Consider the following 22,605-nt stretch of genomic DNA (forward strand, 5'->3'; position numbering starts at 1 on the left):
ACTTTGGTTGTTTTTTGGTGCTGAATGTAAAGCCAATATAATAAACAATGTGTTGTTACCCTAACTCGTCTTCAGAGGTGTGAACATCAGATATAACAACATTTACAAAGTTGCATCACACATTCAAACAGGTACACAGAAACTGGAAACTATCTCTTCTGTAGCCGCAGTTTTCTCTGTGCACGTGTTAATGTGCCTTAATAAAACGTTTTCCTCACAAACTGTATTAATGGATTAATTTTCTGTTGAAGAGCTGCCGCCTGTTGGTTTTATTTACCTTTACATTTAAAGAATATAAAAGGACTTATTTACAGTTTAGGGCAGAACATGACCTTTCTGTTTTCGTCGCTTTTTTCCACGATGTTGATATTTTTTTATAACTCTTCTGTCGTTTTCTTGGAATTTTTTGTCACTTTTTTCAGGTTTTTGTTTTTTGTCTTTTTTTTGATGTTTCAATCACTTTGCAACATTTTTTGTCGCTTATTTAGATTTATTTTGTTTCTTCTTGTTTTGTGTTTTTTTTTTTTTTAAGTTTAATGTTTTTTTTTTTTCTTGTTTATTCATGTTTTTGTCGCCTTCTTAAACGTTTTTGTCACTTTTTTTGTACACACTGTAAACTCCGAACAGTACTGCTAACTTATAAATTGTACGAACCAAACAATTAAAATCCGTCGCAAAGTTAATAGTACTTAAAACTTTGTTCTTAATGAGTTATCTAGTTTTATTTTTATGTGGATCAACATTTCTGAGTTAACACCTGTACTTCAATGATTATTTTTACGGGATTGCGGGGACTCCGGATGATGCAAGTAGTGTTAGCATTTCCATCTTCCCCCCCGACGTCTCCTGCCGGGGCGCCGGACGGTTATGGGATTGCGGTATGCTGCGGACGGCTTTCCTGTTGGCATTACCCTTTTCCCCCCTGACCAGCCCGACGTCTCCTGCTCTGGGCGGGGGCGCCGGACGTTTTTTGGGATTGCGGTATGCCACAGATGCAGTGTTTTCAGTTAGCTTTTCTTCCTTTTCTGCTGACTTAACGGGTCGGTTGGGGCACTGCTGATTACACATTCTATCCTTTTATCCCCTATTCTACTCTCTTAATCAATTCACTCTCCTCTCCTTTCACTCTCCTTTCTGCCTCCCCCTACTCCCTCACTTTCGTGAGGGAGTAGAGGGAGGCAGAGCCTACAGCCCGATCTGGCGGGGGAGAGATCTAGCCTGACCAGGCCCCTCTCTTTAGCCCTGTCTCCCTCATTCTACCATCTCTCTCATTCTACTCTCATTCTACCATCTCTCTCATTTAAACCCTATTCTTAACCATTTGTTTTTCTTGCCTAAACATAACCAGTTAGATACATGAAAAAGTTGGTTTCCCAACCCCTGAACAACAGTAATTCTTAACCTAACTGTTGGCCTCTAGTATTTATTCGTAACTATCCAGATAAATGTAGATGAAAAAAATAGGAACTACACTCCTAGGACCGTTCTTCATGAAAAGATGGCAGAAAAACCAAACAGGAAGTGAATTCGCCCACTTCCGGTCATCATAGAAACAGGTGACTGGCACAGCTGGAAGCAGTAAATCCAATAGTTCAACTGTAACTTTATCTCAAACCTCTACGACCTTCAGGAAGAAAGTTACAACATTAAAAGCCCTAAGCCACGCCCACAAATGCCTTAAAAGTGATTTTTTGACTACTTCCTGTCCGTTCCAAGTCTCTCTGACCTTCGGAAAGAAAGTTACAACATAAAACGCTTAAGCCACGCCCACAAAACGCTTTAAAATTAAGTTTTCACCTTAAAAATGAGTTTTCACTCACTTCCCGTCATTGTATCGAAACCAAGGGGGTAAGCCTATCCTCGGACCGCGAACCTCCTATGGCGCCATTTTAATGCTACAAAGCAATCACCCCCCGTTAGCTTTCCATTGACTGCCATTCATTTTGGCGCCACTTTGACAGCGAATAACTTTACATCTGAAACATTTAAAGACTCTATTTGTCCATTGTTTATTTCTAATGAAACACGACAATGTATAAAAGGCTCCATTACCTTACTTACATTACCGTATCTCACGTTATGGCTCCGTAGCAGACGTTTTTATAAAAATAGGCTAACGATTGTGTCATAACCAAGCGACTTACTGTCGCATAGTAGAGGAATTACCGTATAGTACAGGAGAAGCGCGCAGGCAGTTTCGTCTCACATTAGCTGTTTAAGTGCAATTACTAATGTTAACTAGCATTTTAGTTAGCAATAATTAGCCTGTGCCTATGTTATCTCCTTACATATACCTACGCTCTCCGTCTCTGCTAGATTGGGAATGATTGAGATTTCTCTTGGCACAGCTACCAGAAGACTTACAACTTTCAGACACGTTGCTCACGTCACATTTACGTCGTCTCTCTCAGTTGGAGGCTGCGCAGTAACGCTCAGCGCTCACCGGAAAAGTGCTTCTAACGGCCTTCACTGGTCTCCGTCCAGAGCAACGGGATCTGTTGGTCCATTCTTATATACTGTCTATGATCGAAACGCGGCTGACACCGTTAGATTTGGAAAACCCTGCAGCTCCTTTATAGTTTTCTTATCGCACCTCAAAGATCTTTTGCATCAAAACCAGGACAGAAGGTACTGTCGCAAACCAAGACCTCAGGATTTCTGACTGTCCGCACCATGTCTCCAACTGTAGGACTGCACCGAGGGTATACACCTTTGTTTACTCTTTGGACTGGACAACGCCACAGTGCCTCCTGTAGTTGAGCAGTGTATGGAACATAGGAAGTGACTTTGAAAAAGCAACCTGGAGACCTGGACTTCCAGATCCTTGGGCCTGGCAGACATGGATGGTTCTAGCTTGCGCTGTTAACAGACACCTATGTTGGTCAGGTGGTAAGTCAGACTTATATAACATTACTATTAAGTCAAACCAGACATGTTTCAGTAGATACAAGATGGTAAAAATCAAATCAATGATCAATTTACTTAGATTACTGTAATACTATTGCATTTTAAACAATATAAAGTAAAAGTTAAGCTGAATTTTTACAGATTTGTAAGATAAGATGAGAAACCCTTTATTACAACACATTGTTTATGTTACACATAACAAAGATGCAAATAGAAACAGTGTAATACCATTGACTGTACAAACGTGCAAAATGCAAAAACAGTGCAAGAAGAAGCCTGAATGGAGCTGTTTGATGCTGCATATGTATGACATGTAAGAATTGTAGTTGCTGTTGTAGAGTGTTCCAGTATGATTCGAGAATGTTAAAGTGGACAAAACTTTAAATAATTAGGTAAACGTATTTCAGAGAAATCCCCATGAGCTAAAACGTTCAGATTAACAACGGTTCTGAATGCTCCGGTTTCAACAGTTTTTTTTTTTAACTCTAAGCTCTGTGTCACGTAACACTTAGCCAGCCGTATATGGGACATGGGATTTTTCATCTGCACCAGGCAGGATCTACTGGAGTGTTTTTTTTAAGCCACTGTGGTGTTAACATTGTCGCATGTAGCTGCATGCTAACAGCAGTAAAAGATGTCATCTTGCCTGCCTATGTTGTTAAATTCTCCCCAATTCCAGGTCACATTACTCCTGAAACATTTCTGGTTATGTAATATTTGGTTTAGCAGCCTTTATCTGCGATTTTTGACAGTAGAACGTGCTGCTATATTCTATTAGTGTCCACTGCTAACTACAGTATCTGCGTGCTAATGCCAGATAACTGCAATCTTGGCAGCTAATGTTGGTAATTTCTCCCCAATTCGGGTCACATTACTGCTGAGACATGTCCGATTGTGTAGTATTTGGTTTAGAAGCCTTTATTGTTGATTTTTCATGGTACAGAGTCCTGCTATACGTCTCAGGCTCCGGAGTGAAACCAAAATGGTGATTCCAACTGGAATCTGAGACTCGCGGACATGTCTGACCTATCAGAGAAGACTGGGCTATTTTGGGAGAGGGGCGTAAAGACACAGGCGCTCTAGCAGAGCATCTCATACAGAGGGTGAATACATGTGCAGCAGCCATCAGATATGGGAGTAAGTCACACATGGCTAAGCATGGCTAAGCACATGGCTTTTTTTTTTTATTCAATTACAGCATGCTTCCTTAAAGAAGGCTGGCTCACTCCTGCCAGAAATCGCCACATACTGGCCTATTAATTAGCCTGAGGTCAACGCTAACAGAAGTGACGTGGTGACTGGCATTCCAGTGTGTGCGTCTGTTTGCATCGGCGATTGTTTGTGTGTGTGTGCTTACAGCACCTGGTATTCCCAGTCGGTCTACCATCCGGCCCGACCCTGCTTAGCGTCCAAGAGCAGATGAGATTGAGTGTGTTACAGCCGGTGAACACAAGCTTTTTATAGATGGTAAAATGTAATTACGCTAGTAGTGTAGATACATTTTTGCTGTAGCTTGCTGGTAGTTCAACTACATTCATTGTTGCTAGTGATTTAAGAAGTTGAATGGCTTTTTTTTCTTTTTTGGAGTTACATTAACTTCTGTTTTTCAGGATTTATTTATTCTTTCTTTGTTTTGTTCCTTGTTTCCTTCCTCCTTCAGCTCTAATTGTTATTTATTCAAGTATTTATATTTGTGCAGACTTATTTATATTGTTCTTATAATTTATCTGTGTTGATATTTATTAATGTTTTACAATGGGAGCAACTGTAATGTTACCCAAATTCCCCCCAGGGATCTCCGAAAGACGACTTTATTTTTATTTCACTTTATTACAGAAATTTCAGGGTGCATTCAAAAATTCCATCTACAATAGTCAGTCCCTGGTGCATGTCCATGTTTATAATTACAATATTATAGTCTGTGTAAAGCAATGGTGTACCAGTTGGAACTCCTGAATGTTTATAGATTATCATCTTAACTCTGCAATAATATGTCACACTATTGGTTTAAGTCTGGATTAGCTTCAGCTCTTGTAGTTTGTTCCAGCAGGGTCCTCAAGTCCAACAGTGCATCCTGCAACACATCAATCAGTGCAAACTGCACCTCATTGGCCCCATGGTCTTTATAGGTCAAGCTGAGTTCAATGTTATCATTCTTGATTCCATAGACGAGTTCGTACCTTCCAGGTTCACTGGAAAAACATACCCGACATCCAGCCTTGTTGTGTACCTGGTGAAAAACGGACAAAAGTGAAATGGCAGCGGTTAGTTATTGTTGTAGCACTGAGTACTTTATACGTGTTTTCTGTGAATTGTAGTGGATCTTCTTTTGGGGTTAAGCAAGAACTTCCAGCAACATTTTCTGTGACATATTCCGTTTGTATGGTGAATGATACTGGCTACCGGTACTGGATACTGGTCCTTACCTGACTTGAATAGAGTTCCACCTTGTCCTTGTCTAAGGTTTTATAGAAGGAGCTGTCTGTGAAGATCTCAGGCATTGAGATTTTTTGCTCAACAGCCTGCATCTTCAGAGCCCAGAGGTGGCTGGATATGTCATGGCCATCCCTTGCCTGTTAGGATGGAGACAATACAATATGTTTACTAAGTCGAAGACGTGGTATTAAAAAGGAACCCTGTGGAGTTCTCTTCTACGTAATTCTGTTTTTTTGCACTAAAGCCCATCGTGTGGCCTTGAGGTATAACACGTGTTCGATGTATTTCCTTCCTTAAAAACAAAACCTGGCCTAAAACTAACCGGATTCATCCTCAAAAGTTTGGATCCTGCACTGTTTACAATCAGATCTTCTTCTTCCCTACCATTGCTGGTGCATTGCAGTAAAGTATATTGCAGTAAGCGCTTACACATTCTAACGATCACTAATAATCTAGAGCACCATCCTCTTGTTTCCTATTGGATCAGTGTCTGCTGCTGCCGATCACTGGGTCGCTTTTAACGGACGTCACAGGAGAGTCGAAAAAAGGGCATTCACTATCTTAACTGGGATGTTTTGGGACCGATTGGAGGGGATTTTCTATGGAAAAAGTACACACAGCAATACACGCAAATTACGTTTAACCATGTATCCAGCTAATTCAAATAGCTCACGTTAACAGTTGACTTCATCTATTGAACATCCCACACACATTTTTCTGCTTTGACTTGGATACTATTGTTATTACGGTTGTTGTTAATATTGTTATTAGTTTGCAATCACTTTTATGCTGTCGTATTATTTTCTGTATCTTAAATGTTTTTGTATTTAAAATTGTTTGGTGGGAAAGTGTATAAGGACAACTGTTTATAACTAACCAACAACAGTTATTGCTAAAAGGCATCTTTACACTGAACATAAACTGAGTGGTGCTGTGAATGATACTCACCAAGTTAGTGTGCCATGTGTGTGCCTTTATAGCCTTCTCCAATAAAGCAATCTTCTCTGAGTTCTGCGCAAAACAGGAAGAAAACAGGAATGTTACAACTCATCACTTGTAGTTGGGTTAGTGTTTATTATTGTGATTTCTGTTCAGAAATAGTATAATATAAAGCAAGCCAAGTCTCTCTGATATCAAGACGTTTGTCATTACATAGAGTTACATTATAAAAGAGTTGCATTACAACTTTCCCTCTCTTCACACCTGTTTGTTAGGGTCATCAAAGGCCTTGACAAAGGTAACTGAGGCAGGCAAGTTTATATTGGTAAAACTTAAACGGCCCACTCTGAAGTTACGCATGGAGACACATTCCAGCGCTGCAGGGATCTGCTGGTGTATTCTGACAAAAGAAAGGAGAAAACTGTGTTTCAACATACAGAGCGCTGAATCTTTTTGACCAGTCAAAAAAAAAAAAATTATACTGGAGCTCAGCAAACAGTCAGTATAATGTTTCACTAACTATCCAGTTTGATTTTGCTGAGGGCATTTGTTTATCCATTACTCCAGTTTCTGATGGGAAAATGTAATGTAATCATTCTGTTTCTTTAACAATGAAGCTTTTTTAAGCACAAAAACCTGAATGTGTGAATCAATTTCATTTCAGTTTGAAAAGATTCTCTGTTGCTGCCTGACTGTATGGTCAACAGTAGACAGTAGTTTAAAGCCTGTACAAAAAGACAGTCCATCTCCACATGACTTTTAGGCACCTCACCTGTAGTAGGCCAGCTGTATCGCCATCTGCACGAAAGCATCAGGGCTCAACTTGAAGGCCTTTATAAGATTTTTCCCAAAGTGTTTGAATACCGTAGTCCTCATACCCTGGCCTTGTGCCCATCTGTGGGGTTGGGAATGGGAGACATTTCTGGACAGTTAGACGTTTCTTGGGTAGTTTGACAGAGGTTTGCAGAAGTGTTTGACGGCACTGGAACATTTCATTGTCATTATAGGAACCACACTAAGCTAGTTTGAGCCCCATTTACCAGATCTATTTCACTTTGTTCATGTTTAACATGAACCCTCCATACACACTAAAGTTAGTCAGGGTGTTCCATAAGGCTCTGTGCTTGGACCTATTCTATTTACGTATGCTTCCTTTAGGTAAAATTATTAGGAAACACTCCATAATTAGAATTCTGCAACAGCTTCTTCTCACAAGCCATCAGACTCCTGAACTCCTAACCCCTTCACTGAATTCCCTGCAGTGAGCCACTGGACTGTGATACTACAATAACATAGTTTAACATGTGCAATAACTGTATTCATTGGCCGCCGTTTACTACATGAGAGTATCATAAAGTGTGCATGTTTGTAAAGGGGAGTGTTGTGGGTAGCCATAGAACCCATTTTCATTTAGAGATCTTGAGGTGAGAGTTTTTCCCTTTCCAAAATTGAGTCTAACTTTGGAGCATTATTTAGCATCCTTCCTGTCAGGTTTCCGTTGTAGTTGCCATAATTCACTGTAAACAACCATTGATCACTTTTATTTATATAGTCATGTAATGCACTGCATTAGCCATTTATATTTGAATGTGGCCGTGTAGAGGGCGGGACCTGAGATTGGTCCATTTTCAGGTGGACTGTAATTTATAAATGAAACATGCCTGCATGTCTGTATGCAGTTTTATAAGTCCGATTTTTTTTTTTTTTTTTTTTTGGTGCAAGCAATTTTCTACTTTTGAGAGCATGTAGACTTTTAGTATGAATCCTAGGCACTGTGTAGTAAATGAGACCCAGGTCATTGGGTGTTTATGTAACTGTCACAACTAAAAGCTGTTCTCACGTGTGCAGGTGCCGCTTGGCCTCCTCAATGTCCTTCTTGAGTTCTGGTGTGATGTTGAAGTGTAGTCTCTGGGGTTCGGGAAGCGGCTCCAAGGGAGACTGCACCACCTGTGGCTTTCTCCTGTTTACACACAAATGATACATGGGAGGGAATTCAATGAAAAATCAAAGTCACATAGAAATACACAGAAACACTAACCAAGCACATCTGACAGCTAAAATACCAGGAGCAAACAAAAGATCTGAAATGATTGTGTCTTAATAAGCCAAAAAAAAAAGAAGAAGAAAAAAAAACTGGATCTAAGATAATGCAGATCGATTTGGGACAAGGTTGAATTAAATGTCTGATTTGGAGTAAGTGGATAAAGTAAGGCTTAGAAGAAGAAAGAATAAACCAAAGAACTAAACACGAGAGGAAAAGCCTTAATGCTTACTGGAATGGACAAAACAAACAGGCATAGAATAAAGGGGAAGACTCTGTTGACCCTGAATGCCTTATCTTATGTACTGCACTTATTGCATGAAAAGCGTTCTTTGGTTATGTATACAGTGGGGGTACTGGTACTGGTGCCTTTCATCTGCATGTAAGCAGTACAGTAAGTCTTCAGACTTTCCCTCAAGTTACCAGCTAACGCTAGCGCTAGCTGGCTAGCTTAGTTGGCAGAAAGACATTTTTAGGCGACCAAAATGTTCACTTCACTGTTAACTTTGATGAAGTTAAAACACAACGTGAGGGGGTCAAAGTTTACGACAATAACAGCGACAACACCCAAAAAACAAGTGCAGATCTATTTTAATGTCCACAGTGCCGTGAATACCCATTGCTAAGCCTCTGTCCTGATTGACACGTCGGCGTGTAGCCTGGGACCGTAACTTACTGAGTGAACATCATGCTGTATGGAAAAGACTTAATGTAGCGATTAAGACCCAAAACTCACAATGAAAATGTTTATTGAGGTAATAAATCAAGTGAAAAGTAGGTTAATTTTCTCGTAGATCTCACTTATCTACACTTTTTTTTTCCCCCTGCTGGAAATTACATACTTTGACCATTATTTTTTTACAGTCTATAGTTAGACCTCAAGAAGGGTGAGCAACACTGAATGTAAACAGAAACTTTGTTCACATCAAAACTCCACAGGGGCACTTTTGAATAGCTCGGTATTACAGACATGTGTGTGATTGGACAAAGATCGTTTCACCGGTCAGTGCCACAGCAAGATGTTATGATTTTAAACTATGTGTACACTTGCCTAACTTTTTATCATGTCATTATTACAGCAAATCAAAACACCTACACTTCAAAAGCGAATATATTGTTGGTCTACTCACATTAGGGGTAACAAACGTGCGCACATGTCCACAACGACTACACCATCAGCGGTGGCATTCGAGGTGTTAGTACCACATAACCCGTCTTCTCCAAGAATTATCTGAAAAAATATATATATATTTTTTTAAAAACACACAATTAGCATTACATCCCAACTTCTCATGAGTCTGTTCGTGTATGTGTGACTGTGTTGCTGAAGTTATTCTAACCAGTGAACGCTTAAGGGAGAGGTTTAGATTTGCTCAGCAGTTGATTGGTGCCTTTATTGTACTGATTATTATTGACTATGATTACTGGTTAGCCATGATGGATCGGCTGATACAGCAGTACAACCGTATCATTAATGCACTATAGACTGATGCATTTATACAGAGAAACGAGAGAGAGAAATGTATTCAACAATAAAAAGGTTTCTTCTGGCTGTTTGTTTTCAGATTTGTGATATCAGTCCAAGGTGCTCGTGCCAGAAAAAGAAAAAAAAAAAACCTCAGTGTTTTATGTATAATTTTCCTTTGTGTTATATCACCTGCAGCCCCTTGTCAAACCAGCGGTTTCCGCTGTTCCACTGACTGCCTCCGCCGTGCAGCATCGAGTCAGTGGCATTGTTGTCAAACGTCTCATCCGGGGGCATCGCTCCATCCAAACACACTGTGAAGATGCTGCTTTGGATAGCCAACACTGATTCTTTGTTGGTCTTATCTAATAATAATAATAATACAAATAATAACTTGTATGGCAGCTTTAAAACAGAGTTCCCAATGTGCTTTGACAGACAAAGCAGGATATCCAGGGGTCAATATAAGAGCTAAACAGTGGGGCCAAACGTTAGCGGGACAAAAACAAGAGGACAAAAGAGCAGTAGGGAGAAGACAAAACAGAAAACAATAAAAAAAAAAAAACAGCAAATAAAAAAGGGTAAAAGCATTTTGACGTGTCACTGCCTTTTTATGTGTATTCAAAGAACATATTAAGGCTCAAAAACTTAAAACACTAAAAAAGTAACAAAACTGTCAAACCGTGAACTTAATAGAATAATGTATTTTGTTTTGTTTTTTTTGTATGATAGGTTATTCATCCCCATTTTATATACTGTATATTAGTACTCCCCCAAAATTCCTTACATAAGGACCCCAAAGCACTCGATATGCAACTCTATATGCAAACTGTATCCTACTACTGACATACTGTGTACTAGAGGAAAACATTTTCCTGCTACATTAACCTGACAGAAAATGTCGCAGATTCAAAATTTGGTCGCAAAATATAACAATTAAAATATAGAGTAATCACAAACATTTCCCTCCAGTAGGCATGGACGGCATACGCCACCCAATCCGGTACGTTATGAGAGCCATTCAGCAAAAATCTGCCTATATCAACCACAATAATCGGACCGAGTATAGAGACGGACTCGCATTGGACTCAGAAAGACGGAGTTAGCCGGCTCAAAAATGTGAGTGTGTTGCTGGGGGCGGAAGAAAAGGTGGAAGGCAATGAAAATAAATAGTTTCAGAGTAACCCTAACACTAACTACATTTTAGGGATTTTAGTGCCGTCTTTCGTCAACAATACATATTGACATTGCCACAGTCAGCGTCATTATTATCGTTAATGAATTTGACACTTAAAGTTAGTTAAAGTTAAAGTTATTAGTCTTACAAGTCAGCAGCACACTTAAACAACCGGACCCAGGTCGAGTCTTAGTGAGACAGAGGGCTCTCTTTGCCCGTCAGCTCCGATGTGATGATGTCATTTTCTGCTGTGTGCTTGGTAGTGGTGAATTTGCAGCTCACGGCAACTTAATACAACATAGCGTCTGGCTTTTGTTTTGTTCTGCATAGAGGGAGAAATAACACTATTTCAACAAAAATAAATATAAAGAATGTGAATTATGTGAATTATTCCTTTTGGTTTTTGATTTACTATCAAGGGACAACTCTAAAAAAAATTCGTTTATAGACCAGACATATTGCTGGAACGGACCAAAAAAAAAAAAAAAGAAGGAACACTGGTTCCTTAAGCAAGGCACCAAACCCCCAAAAGTGCATGGGTAACCCTCTCGTTTTGACATCTCGCCAGTAATGCATGAGTATACTGCAGGTCCTGTTTGCATGTGTGTGTATTTCAGGCCTGTGTGTATGACGCTTAGTATAGTTAAAAAAAAAAAAAAAAAAAAAATGGAATTTCCCTTTTGGTATTTACACGGTTTACAGTTCCTGCCACAAGATCACCTTTCTTACTGTAGACAATTAGTTGATTTCACAGGTTCTCATAAATGAGTGCAGAGTTGTTCTCACCCTTGATGAGGTCGGTGTAGGTTTTGCTCCAGGTGGCACGATGCTGGGTGGCGAGGATGCCGACAGGCTCCACGTTGTTCTGTAGTGAGGAGTTGCAGATCCTCTCCAGCTGAACACAGAGCTGATCAACTGTCAGTGGAGTCCCATCACTGTTGTACACGTCCAGCACAAAGAACTTAATCCAAAAGGGAGGAAACACATGAAAGCAAGACTGGATTACCAACTGAGCAAAAGCTCAGGTGACCCCCAGGGCCTCAGGGTGTCTGTGTGGAAATTACTTTGTGGTAATTTGATTTACAATCATTCTGAACAGCATCACGTTTTTACTTGGCAATTTATTCCTGAAACTGGGTTGTTGAAGGATTGCAAGTGTAGACATTTGCATAAAAAACCTGAAGAGGAAAACTATTCCTGTTGCAGAAACACGGTGGTCTGAAAGGAAAAGAGTTTAGCTGTTGCATGCAAGCCAGGGAAATAGATCAGATATCCTGGGGTCTTGTTCATGAGTGAGGCTAAGAGCATGAGGTTCACAGCTGGACTGGTGCACTGTTGGCAGTGATGCGGATGACTTAACGGACTGTCAGGGTAAGAGGAGGTAAGCCTAAAGGTGAAGTAGCCTACTTGACTTAGTGGTGGATGTATGTTCCAACTCTCATCTATGGTCAGCAAGGTATGGTTGTGGGTAATAACAAAACTAATGGCATCTAATGACTTTCTTTGCAGAGTGTCTTGACTCAGCCTCAAACCTTTTTCACATCAAGGTCTGACCAGGGATATCTGACCCATGTTTCACCCTATTTTTCTCAATTCAAACCCAGCCAGTCAACACGGGTTGACCCCTGGTCATAATAATTCAGATATAGTCTCGCATTGCCAGACCTTCCCCATAGCGCTGGAGAGGAGGGTCTGGCTAGTCCACACAGCATTCTGGGATGGAAGAAAAATGAGCTCTGGTTTATTGGCATTTCTTCAGACCAATCACAATCGTCTTGGGCAGCGCTAAGCACCAGGCGCAGCTCCGGTGTCACTGCAAAATAGCCTCGGGAAGGAACTTGTTTTTGTGGAGCATGTGTACGTTGAAAAGTTGTTTTAGTCGTGCAGCAGAAAACTCAAGATTGGAAAGATAGTCTAGCTAGCTGTGTGGATTTACCCTGCAGAGATCTGAGGAGCAGTTAACCACAGTCCTCATAAATCGACCAGAGTTTAGGATTCCAACACAAGGAAAGTGGAAGTTAACAGACATCCAGCTGAAATAAAGGACATCCAGCAGAATATCCTGCAGCAACAGAGCAATCCCGGAAGTGGAACGTCCTGCATATAGACTAATTTAGACAACCCGGGAGCAATGCTTACCAATTATCTCACATGCTGGAAATGGCTGGTGTGTTTACAGGTCATATTCTGTTAATATCATGTCAAATCCAACCACTGACAGTTAAATTAAATGTTAAAGCATTAAGCTAAACAGTTTCTTTAAGTTTGATAATTAGTCTTGCTTAATGTCAATATGTCATAACGCAAAAAGCTCAACAATGCTAACTTTGCATTCAGCCCTTAAACTGTAGGATGTTACACCACCTTTTACAATTGTAATACTACTTTACTGTTTTACTTTAATTTCTATTATTTAATACAGATTTGTATTTTTATGTACTCACCTTTAATGATTTCACATAAATAAAAAGCATTTCCCAGATTAACACATAACTGAAATAATGCAAGGGATTCTTTTAAAAAGAAAAAAACAAAACTGACAACAATTTTGGACAGTTGACAATCAGTAAACAAAAATTGACTTTGTTGAACAACAAGACAAGCAAGTTATCCAGCCATGTCATTGTGCCCAAATTAATATCAAGACTTTCACAAACAAATGATACGCCATGTGTACTTTCGGCCGCAGCCTGAAATAGCGAGTGGAACAGCGAACAAGATGTGAGATGAGTGTAACTTAATATGCGCAGCTTGGGTGTTAGCGAAAACCTCTGGTGTTCAGAGGACGAGGCACTGAAGGAAATAACTACGGGTGGGATGAGACACCCAGCTCACGAGACAAGAAGAGACACGAGATTGGGTTCACAAGATCGAGACGAGATTTTAACACTATTTTACAGAAAACTTCAATGAAGAAATAAGAAAAAAAATAGTGCTTTATTCAGTTGAAAGCGACAAAATGAAAGACGAGCACTGAGAAGTTTTGCCACAAGCTCAAGTGACTGGCTTATCTCCTGGATAACTAACAGTTACTCCATTACTTATTTCATATGTATGGTGCAGAGCTAGTCTATCTACTCAGAGAACCAAGGTTACAACGTAACCAAGCGTTTTCTGGCATTAGTTGAGACCAAATGTTTTGTACTTTAATTTGTCATTGTACAGTAGACAGAGAGAAATAAAGCTTATTTTACTATTGTTTCACATTGATGACGTTCTGAAGCACAAATAAATTACCATCCAACACTCAACAGCTCAACAGATGATTTTTGTGAAGTCAGATGCTCTTTTCTCCTCCTCTGCATTTTATTTATTGCAGCAGTAAACAAGGAAGTAGGCTACTCTAGTATCAATTCATGACCATTATAGGACAAACTGAGAACATTTCTTTTTGTTTAATATGTTTAAAAGTAAAGTTAGCTTTTGCTGTTCTCTTCCCGACTCATTTTAACAGCGAAAGAGAGTGGTCTGCGCGAGACAGCGCCATAGTCAACTGCACGCTGCGGCCGTGTGTGTCTCTTCAAAGAGAAGGGGAGCGAGAGAGAGGGGGGGAAAGGAAGAGAGAGAGCGGCGGTACTCGTAACATTCCAACGCTGGGTTTTACAGGCAGCTATTTTCTTCTTCCGTCGCTCTGCAAAAGTTAACTCATAATTAACTCATAGTCCACTTTGGAGAACGGGCGGGGGGGGTCTTCTATGCTAATTTCGAGGCTGCTGCTCTGCACTTGTGCACTGATATCGCGAGACACTTTTTACCTCAACGATAAATTTCGTTACGTTTTATTTGCGGGACGAGATCTCGTCACACCTCTAGAAATAACAGATTCACAATTTTTGACAACAAAGTTGGTGTCCTATATCACTTTTTTTTAATAGAAACCCTACAGCCAGTCAGAATTGAGTATTCACCCAGACCATGGTATAATGACGTGATGTTTCTCACCTGAGAGTTGTGTACAACAGTGATGTGTTTCTCTGCGTAGAACTCCACTGAATCTTTCTCCAGACCAGGGACAATGCAGGATGACAGAATCTGCTCGTACTGCTTCATACACAGCGGCTGCCCTCTTATGTAGTCAGCTGGTAGTGTACCACTGCAAACATACAAACATGACACACTAACTCAGCCATTCAGTGTCACATACACATAGTGTCACATAGAGGTGGTGATGGCGCAGTGGATATGACACATGCCTTTGGTGTGGGAGACCAGGGAAACTGATCTAACCACAGATGATAAGTTGAAGTTGAAATCCAAACACCCTTTAATGCCATTCGTATCATATTTGATACTAGACGTTCAGTGACCTCTATGTCATCCACATGACATACTTTCCTGAAAAACCTGTCGTATGAAAATGATAAATGATGTTTTCTGCCCCCTGGCGGATTATCCATGCACTGCAGGCAGTATTGGTAAAATGCAGGCTTTAAATAGAAAATCAGAAATGGTTGCCCTGATTCACTGACCTGCACATGTTTTGCATGCAAATCTTTGATAATTTAAATAGAAATTACAGTAAGAATGACAGTTATATTGTTACAAATACTTCAATATTTACTTGATTAAAGCAACTTATAATTAATTTATATTTTGTAGCTTACTCCATAGTAGAATTGTGTTGAGAATGTATGTATCAAATGTGATACTGCATGTATTTAGACCTGTAGGACTGGCGGTGATCTCTGCTGTTTGTATTTATTTTCATATTCATATTTTAGGCTAGCGTGAATTTAGTGGAATCACATTAAACTAGAAGATTTAAGGAATCCAGTGGAACCAAGCTTGGAAGGGGGAAAAGTAATGCTCCAAAGTTTGTCTACATTTTGGCGACAGAGCAACTGGGATATCCATTGCCAGATATTTAAATGAAAATGGGTTCTATGGGTACCCACAAGTCTCCTCTACAGTACAGTACTACAGTCTCCTCTCTTTACAGACATGCACACTTCATGCTAATGCACATTTTTCTCATACAGTACAAATGTGTTGTTTCCATCTATTCTAAAATGGTTTGTTTGAATATTTCAGCATACTGCGGTCCGTAAACAGTCTTGGAGTTGCATAAATCACATCTGACTGGAAAGCTGAGACTCTTGTGCATTCTATGAGCCCAATCGTATTCATGTGTGATGATGCTAGTCCCCAAAACAGCCATTTCATTGTAGTAAGACCATTCTTTCTTTCATTCAGAAAGTACAGTGTTCAAGATGCCATTAGAATGATTAAGGATGGCAATTCAAGTGAAATGGAGCAGTTAGGGGAAGATAAGGATGATAACTCTATAAAAAAAGTTTTTTTTTTATTGTTTCTAAAAACAATGACATGGTTTGTGATCAAATAATTCGGATAAATGCCTGACGTATCAAATATGATAGAAAAATATATCATGTATTCAAAATATTACATTTTGTCAAAAGGTCCGAAAAAACTTTAATTTAAAAAATTGGAATTTTCTGGGTAGTATTTCATTGATGGTTCAGGCTTTAGAGGGAAAAAACAGCATTCAAATTCTTCATAGAACTGAGTACATATCTCTGGCTTAAGACAACATCATTTTAAAAAGCATATCACTGCTTTCAGGCAGCGGTTGAAACCTCTGACCGTTCTTAATGTTAATATGTAATTTAACTGCTTCTTCTGCCAAAAACAACATCAGCTTTAGTAAATATTACGGTTCACTTTTGGGCTGCACAATTCAAATCATTAACTATAACATTGTGTGAAACAAATCTTGACGGAAAATAATTAAACTGTGAGGATGACAAAGATCTTGCATGTCTAAATGAAAAATTATAACATTTTAAGCATACTACTCACTTTTCAATCATTGTCTTAAATTCCAACACAGCTGTAATGAGTTGAGCAGCACACCTGAACAAAAAAAACATGGTTATTCATTTTAATGTTCAAAAACAAACTAACAATTTGAGAATGAGAATGATTTCATAAAGGAATGGTCCATGTTACGTTACATGTAGAGGCTGAGATATCCCGACTTTTATCCTTTTACCCTCGTATACCTCGATCTCTTAAAACCCAAAATTTGAAGTCTCGACAATCCAAGATGACCCTGATGTAGTTTCTCGGCTTTTGAAAAGTTACATCCAGATCCACAGAGGACATTATACAACAGGGGGACTCCTCTTGACAACTGATTTGGGGTAACTGTCTTGTAATAATTTGTCATTATTGATTTGTCTGAAGTTGTTGAAGAGTTGATGTTGCGACTGTTTTACAGTATGTTGATCACGAGAAAGCTTTTGATGGAGTTGATCAGTTATTTATTTAGGACACTTGAGGCTTTTGGTTATAATTATTATAATTTGTTATTTTGTAAGAAGTTTAGTGTAATAAAAATGTTTATACATTTGGAGAGTTTATACTTTGTCAATTGTTAATTGTTTAGTAAACCATCTATAAACATTGCTTGGCTGTTATAAAGTCGCATCTAATGCTAAAAATGATTAGTTAATAATAAATAAGTGGTTTATAAAGCATCATGTAACATTCATTTGGCCCCATTCAATCTTTTTTGTCATCTATAAAAAGAGGTACTTTTTTGTAAACTGATATCTGTCTAAATCATGTTAATAGATGCTTTAGAAAATATTTGTTAACCATTGACAAGGTATTATAGTCATCAGATGCAACTTAACAATAGCCAACTGTATAATTTATATTAACAGTTTACAAATTATTTCTTAAAAGGTTTACAAAACATTTGGCAATCATTAACAAATGCTTAATATATAAAATGATATGAATGTGTGCAACAATAAACTGTTAAAACATAACAACATTATAGCATTACTAATAATTAGTAAACATGAATAATTATCATTTAATTGTTAACAGTAAAATAACTATGAACTCAAGTTTAATTAAATATCAATTTACCGTTAATTAGTGACTGTTATATATTATAAATTGTCACCGACATTTCTTCTGCTATTTTGTTAAAGGTGGATGGTGAACAGAGAGGCATCTGACAGGGTTGTCCCTCATCTAGGATGCTATACTCTCTGTGAAGTCAACCTCTCTTGAGTCAACTCAGACAGGGTCAAAGGGTTAACCTTCTCAGAAAACTACCAGCTGGACTGCAGTGGAGCAGACAGGAGATGAAGTGCTTAGGTATTTTTTCCTGAATAAAAACTGGATAGGGGTAATAGAAATAGTTAGTGCCCATCTACATGGGCTAGATGGTTCAGCCTCAGTTGTCCTACATGGGGAGGGTTCTTTAACCCTAGTCTCGCATTGCCAGACCTTCCTCAACAGCGCTGCGGAGGAGGGTCTGGCTGCTGCTGTGTGTGTGTGTGTGTGTGTGTGTGTGTGTGTGTGTGTTTACCTTATTTGTCCCTTTTTATCTCTGAAATCCATTCGTGGAAAAATCACCCCAGACCAAGCCAAGAGGGCCAAACGTTTGCTGAGATGATCAGTGATCACATAATGGTCTGTTAACTACAAATGGTAACAAAGTATAAGGGACACAAAGATACAAACAGACAGATGTTTTTCATTCCCTAAAGGGTTGCACACAGTGTACGAAACCAGTACTGAACGTGCACTTTGACAAGAAGTCTGGCTACAAAAGTCATGGTCTGAATTTAAATTTAAAGTGACAATCCTTTAGCTTTATTTCTGGTTATGAATTTGGTGACACCTGCAGTTACTGGTGGTAACATTTTATTGATACAAGTCCCAGAATTTGAAAATGCACTTGTATGATCGACAAACACGTGTTAATATGGATCCCACGCAACTTCTAGACCCGCCCTACGAAGCAGCCCGATTGGTTAGGATTAGGCATTGACCCCGAGTAGTTAAGGTTAGGATAGCCAATTGGTCAGGGGATAGGACTTGAACAAATCGGGTTCTGTTACCTTGCGTAAGCATGGACACCTGGCCAATAGTAGCGTGTGAATGCTATTGAATTAATTTAATGAATATGGTCCTCTTTTCCTCCAACTATGATTGAGACTGATATGACATTAGTTCTACGTTCAACATTGATAACTGATCAACAGGCAGATGTCTTCTAGGATAAATTCAGTTACCGTAGTTATTTTTGCTTTGTTCACATGTAAATGTCTATGTCTTCATATTTTGTCTTTCAATGTAAAGCACTTTGAGCTTAAGTGTAATGAAATCTGCTATGTAAATAAAATTGCCATTGCAAAACCAATTGACATTTCACTTTATTACAACTACAGTGTCAAATAGTTATCTAGTCAGCTCTGTGATGAAAACAATACGTTTTACATTGAATGTAAAATCATCCTAAATACTTCTTAGTACTGTCACTGTGGCTTTAGGTTTGAGATTATTGAGTGTGATGACATATTGAAGAAAGACAGATCGAGGACTATTATTGATCATATGTGATTTTTTTTTGTAGCCGGCCAAAGGAACAGGAGGCACCTTGTTTTCATTCAATTTGATGATGATTGCATTGTAAAACAACTACTGGCTGTAACTGCAGCGTTCTGTCTTGTGTTTAGACATTCATATACTTTACATATCACATTGGTTTTAGTGAAACATCAGCTGTATCTACATCATGTTTGTCTGCAACTCTGAGCAGGTGCAGCTGCCACTTTGACCACACCCTTTCTCTCCAGTCCATCCCTCTCTTTCTGGCTCAACCCTCTGTTTTATTTAGCACTAGATTGCAATAGACCCAATTTTTCTAAGAAAGGAGTGGTTTAAATGTGGTCAAGGTATACGTTGTGAAGTAAGAATTATTTAGTCAAGATAATCATGATTTAACTTCTAAACTTGGAGATCTTATAGAAATCCCACCCCACACTGTGTCTGTGAGCTGTCGTCACTGGCAGAAAGTGTTTGAATGGCAGTTCCAGGAGATGAGTGCACTCTGAGCTACTCATTCAGTAAACCAGGAACCAAATAACTGCAGAATGTGTGAGCAGGTCACCCCCATTGTGTCAGTGAAAGTGTCTAAAGCTGTTGGTGTGGTTGTTGAGCTCACCCAGTTCTCAGTGTTGTCTGCTTTCCTCTCCAGGCCTCTCTGCAGTCTTTCTCCAACACCTCCTGCTTTCTGAAACTCTTCCACCAGCTCTTTTGTGCGCTGTAGCTCTTTCACCTCCACCATGGGCTCCACGTAGTTCAGGTAGAGCTCACAGGTCTGCTGCAAAGTGGGGACAGGCAGCTTGGGCAGTTCTTTCTGCTGGCTCAGGTTTCTTCCAGCAACCAGAGTCGATGATACAGGTTTCACCAATTGCCAGGGCTTCACCATCCCCGCCTTCACCTGAAACACACAACAATGTACTCAAATAACATAACATAGCTTTATTTGTATAGCGCCTTTCATACATCGATTGCAGCTCAAAGCGCTTTAACATACATGTATGTTGTAACTTATGACAGCTGTTTCATCTTGACCAGATACCAGTAAGTCCTTATTGCATTACAATCTATTCTGCAAGAAGAAGAAGACCTGGATTAAAGGGTCATTTCATGTTTTTTTTCAACCAGGACCCATGGATCGATGTCTAAGTAACTGATATGAATAAAAATCTCTGAAATTGGCAACCGGCAGCGGTGAAACGGGATGCAATGTAACCATATACATTAGGGCAAATGTGCAGCATCAATTTTGTCCCTAAAAGTGATGTTTTTGCCACTGACAGGCTAAAAATTGTAAATGTAGAAGTTACACACTCAGCTTTAACAGTTAAAGGGGTATAGACCCCCTAATTAAAATCAAAATATAAAAACTATTTTTAAGACATACGAATACAGGGTAACAAACCTTAGTTTTATGCAAGGATAAATAAATGTACCCACATGATTTAGTCTAGCTAGTGTAATTTAATAAGGTGTTGTTACTTACCAGAGCTCTGCTGCAAACTCTCAACATTGTGCTTTCAGAGAAACCCCCACAGACTGAAGTCAGACACTATTTACCGGTGTAAATGTGTTTAAGGGATACAGGTGGATAATGTCTTTAAAAGAAAAGCTTCTGGTATATGAGAGGAATTGGTAACAACGGCTCTGCTGCCAGCTCAACTATCTACAGACTATCTGACATCAACTGAATATAAAGGTGGACTCAGGAAGATGTCAGTCACTCAGTCTAACCACACCCACACAGTCCTGGAAAAGGTCCAATCACCAATGAATACCTGTGTGGGTGTTCAGGGCCTTTAATGTAATTTAATGACTTGTCACAAACTGTCACATCGAGTAAATTTGTCTATCAACATGTCTTAGCTTGCAGTGTTTTTGGACAGGGATGAGAGGTGAGCAAACACTCACACCCTACTCTATGCCCCTGGGGGCTGTTTCACAAAAGCAGAGTTTATAAATCCAGGATATCCGATAAAGCGAGGCGTTATCTGTGCAGCCTGGCTTGGTGCTTTTCACGAAGGCCAAGCCAGGCTGAGGAGGAGCGACTAGGTCAAGCTTTAGACAGAGACAAAAGTCACCACAGGTTGAGTTAAGAGGTAAGAAAAAAAAGGCAAAATAACAATAAATGTGTTTGTATTTTTGTTTGCAGATGTAGCTGATGTGGCGACACAGGCTGGGGAGGAGAAGGAGGAGCTGGAGGAGAACTTTGTAAGCGTACAGACAGTTTATTAAAAATAGATTTCTAAAGATGGTTTAGAAAGACAGTAATGTTCTCATATACAGGCGGCCGCCATCTTGGGAACACAGTAATGACCAGTCAAATGACGAACGCCGTGCAACCAGTAACCAGTAACATAGCTCAAACAACAGCGTTCGTGATTCGACTGCTCATGAATGGTTTTCAAGATGGTGCCCGCATGTAAACATGAACGCTGAACGTCTTTATAATCTATCTTTTTAATAAACTGTCTGTACACTTACAAGTTCTCAATGCTTCGGTTTGCATGTAGGGACACTCATTATGCTACCGTTGAAGTGTGGTGATATTTTGAGCCTTGTTAGTGGTATAAAATAGCAATTTGTTTTTACTTTCCAAGTGCCCCGAATACTAGCGTTGTAAGCTAATCAGCGTTTTGCGCGAGCTTGTTTCAAGCTACAAACACATTCGATTAGCATGAAAACATGTCCCAGAGAACGCTCGCCTCGGTACACGTTTTTTACACGGTCATTAACCCCTAGGTTTGTTTTGCGTCGGATTTGTCCTTTAAAAGCCAAAGGCAGAAATGCTGTCTGACACTATACAAGTTTATTTTCACATTGACAATTCAGTAATGATATATGCATTTTAATTAATTATATTTTAAATACAAAGGCCTAGCATCATCTTCATCTTTTTAATAACAAGTTGACGACCTCTTGAAAGAGCAGCACGTCTCAGTTTAATGTCTAGTTATTATTTTCTCCTGATCAAAAATATTTAAATGATTGTGAGAAAAAAAAAGAAAGATTAATGTTGTATGGCGTGCCATTTCCACAGAGCTCTAAAAGCTGTTTATCAAGAGTATTATTAAGTATAGGCAAGTAAGGCATACAAATAACAGTCCTTTACATTTAACTCCCAATAAAGTGAATAGGGAGCAGTGAATGAGTGAGTGATTTCAGACACAGACACAGTCGTGGCACAGAATGAAAACCTGTGGTTGAAGCTGCTCTGTCAAGTGCATTAATAAAATGTTAACTGCTATGAAAGGCTGCAATCTGAACTTATTT

The 22,605-nt window shown here is 39.3% G+C and overlaps 1 protein-coding gene across 1 annotated transcript; it reads right to left on the reverse strand.

Moving 5' to 3' along the window:
- Positions 1-4,830: 4,830 nt before the first annotated feature.
- On the reverse strand, positions 4,831-20,845 carry LOC116057790 (carnitine O-acetyltransferase-like). Its single transcript, XM_031310382.1, has 14 exons — positions 20,819-20,845; positions 19,955-20,233; positions 18,314-18,426; positions 16,786-16,839; positions 14,908-15,058; positions 11,752-11,926; positions 9,981-10,153; positions 9,454-9,554; positions 8,123-8,242; positions 7,055-7,177; positions 6,547-6,682; positions 6,292-6,354; positions 5,334-5,480; positions 4,831-5,137 (listed from the first exon to the last, which is right to left on the reverse strand). The coding sequence occupies exons 1-14, from the start codon at positions 20,843-20,845 to the stop codon at positions 4,907-4,909; spliced, it is 1,893 nt and encodes a 630-aa protein (XP_031166242.1). The 3' UTR covers positions 4,831-4,906.
- Positions 20,846-22,605: the final 1,760 nt, after the last annotated feature.

This window comes from Sander lucioperca, chromosome 24 (assembly GCF_008315115.2).
Source record: "Sander lucioperca isolate FBNREF2018 chromosome 24, SLUC_FBN_1.2, whole genome shotgun sequence".
Lineage (NCBI taxonomy): Eukaryota > Metazoa > Chordata > Actinopteri > Perciformes > Percidae > Sander > Sander lucioperca.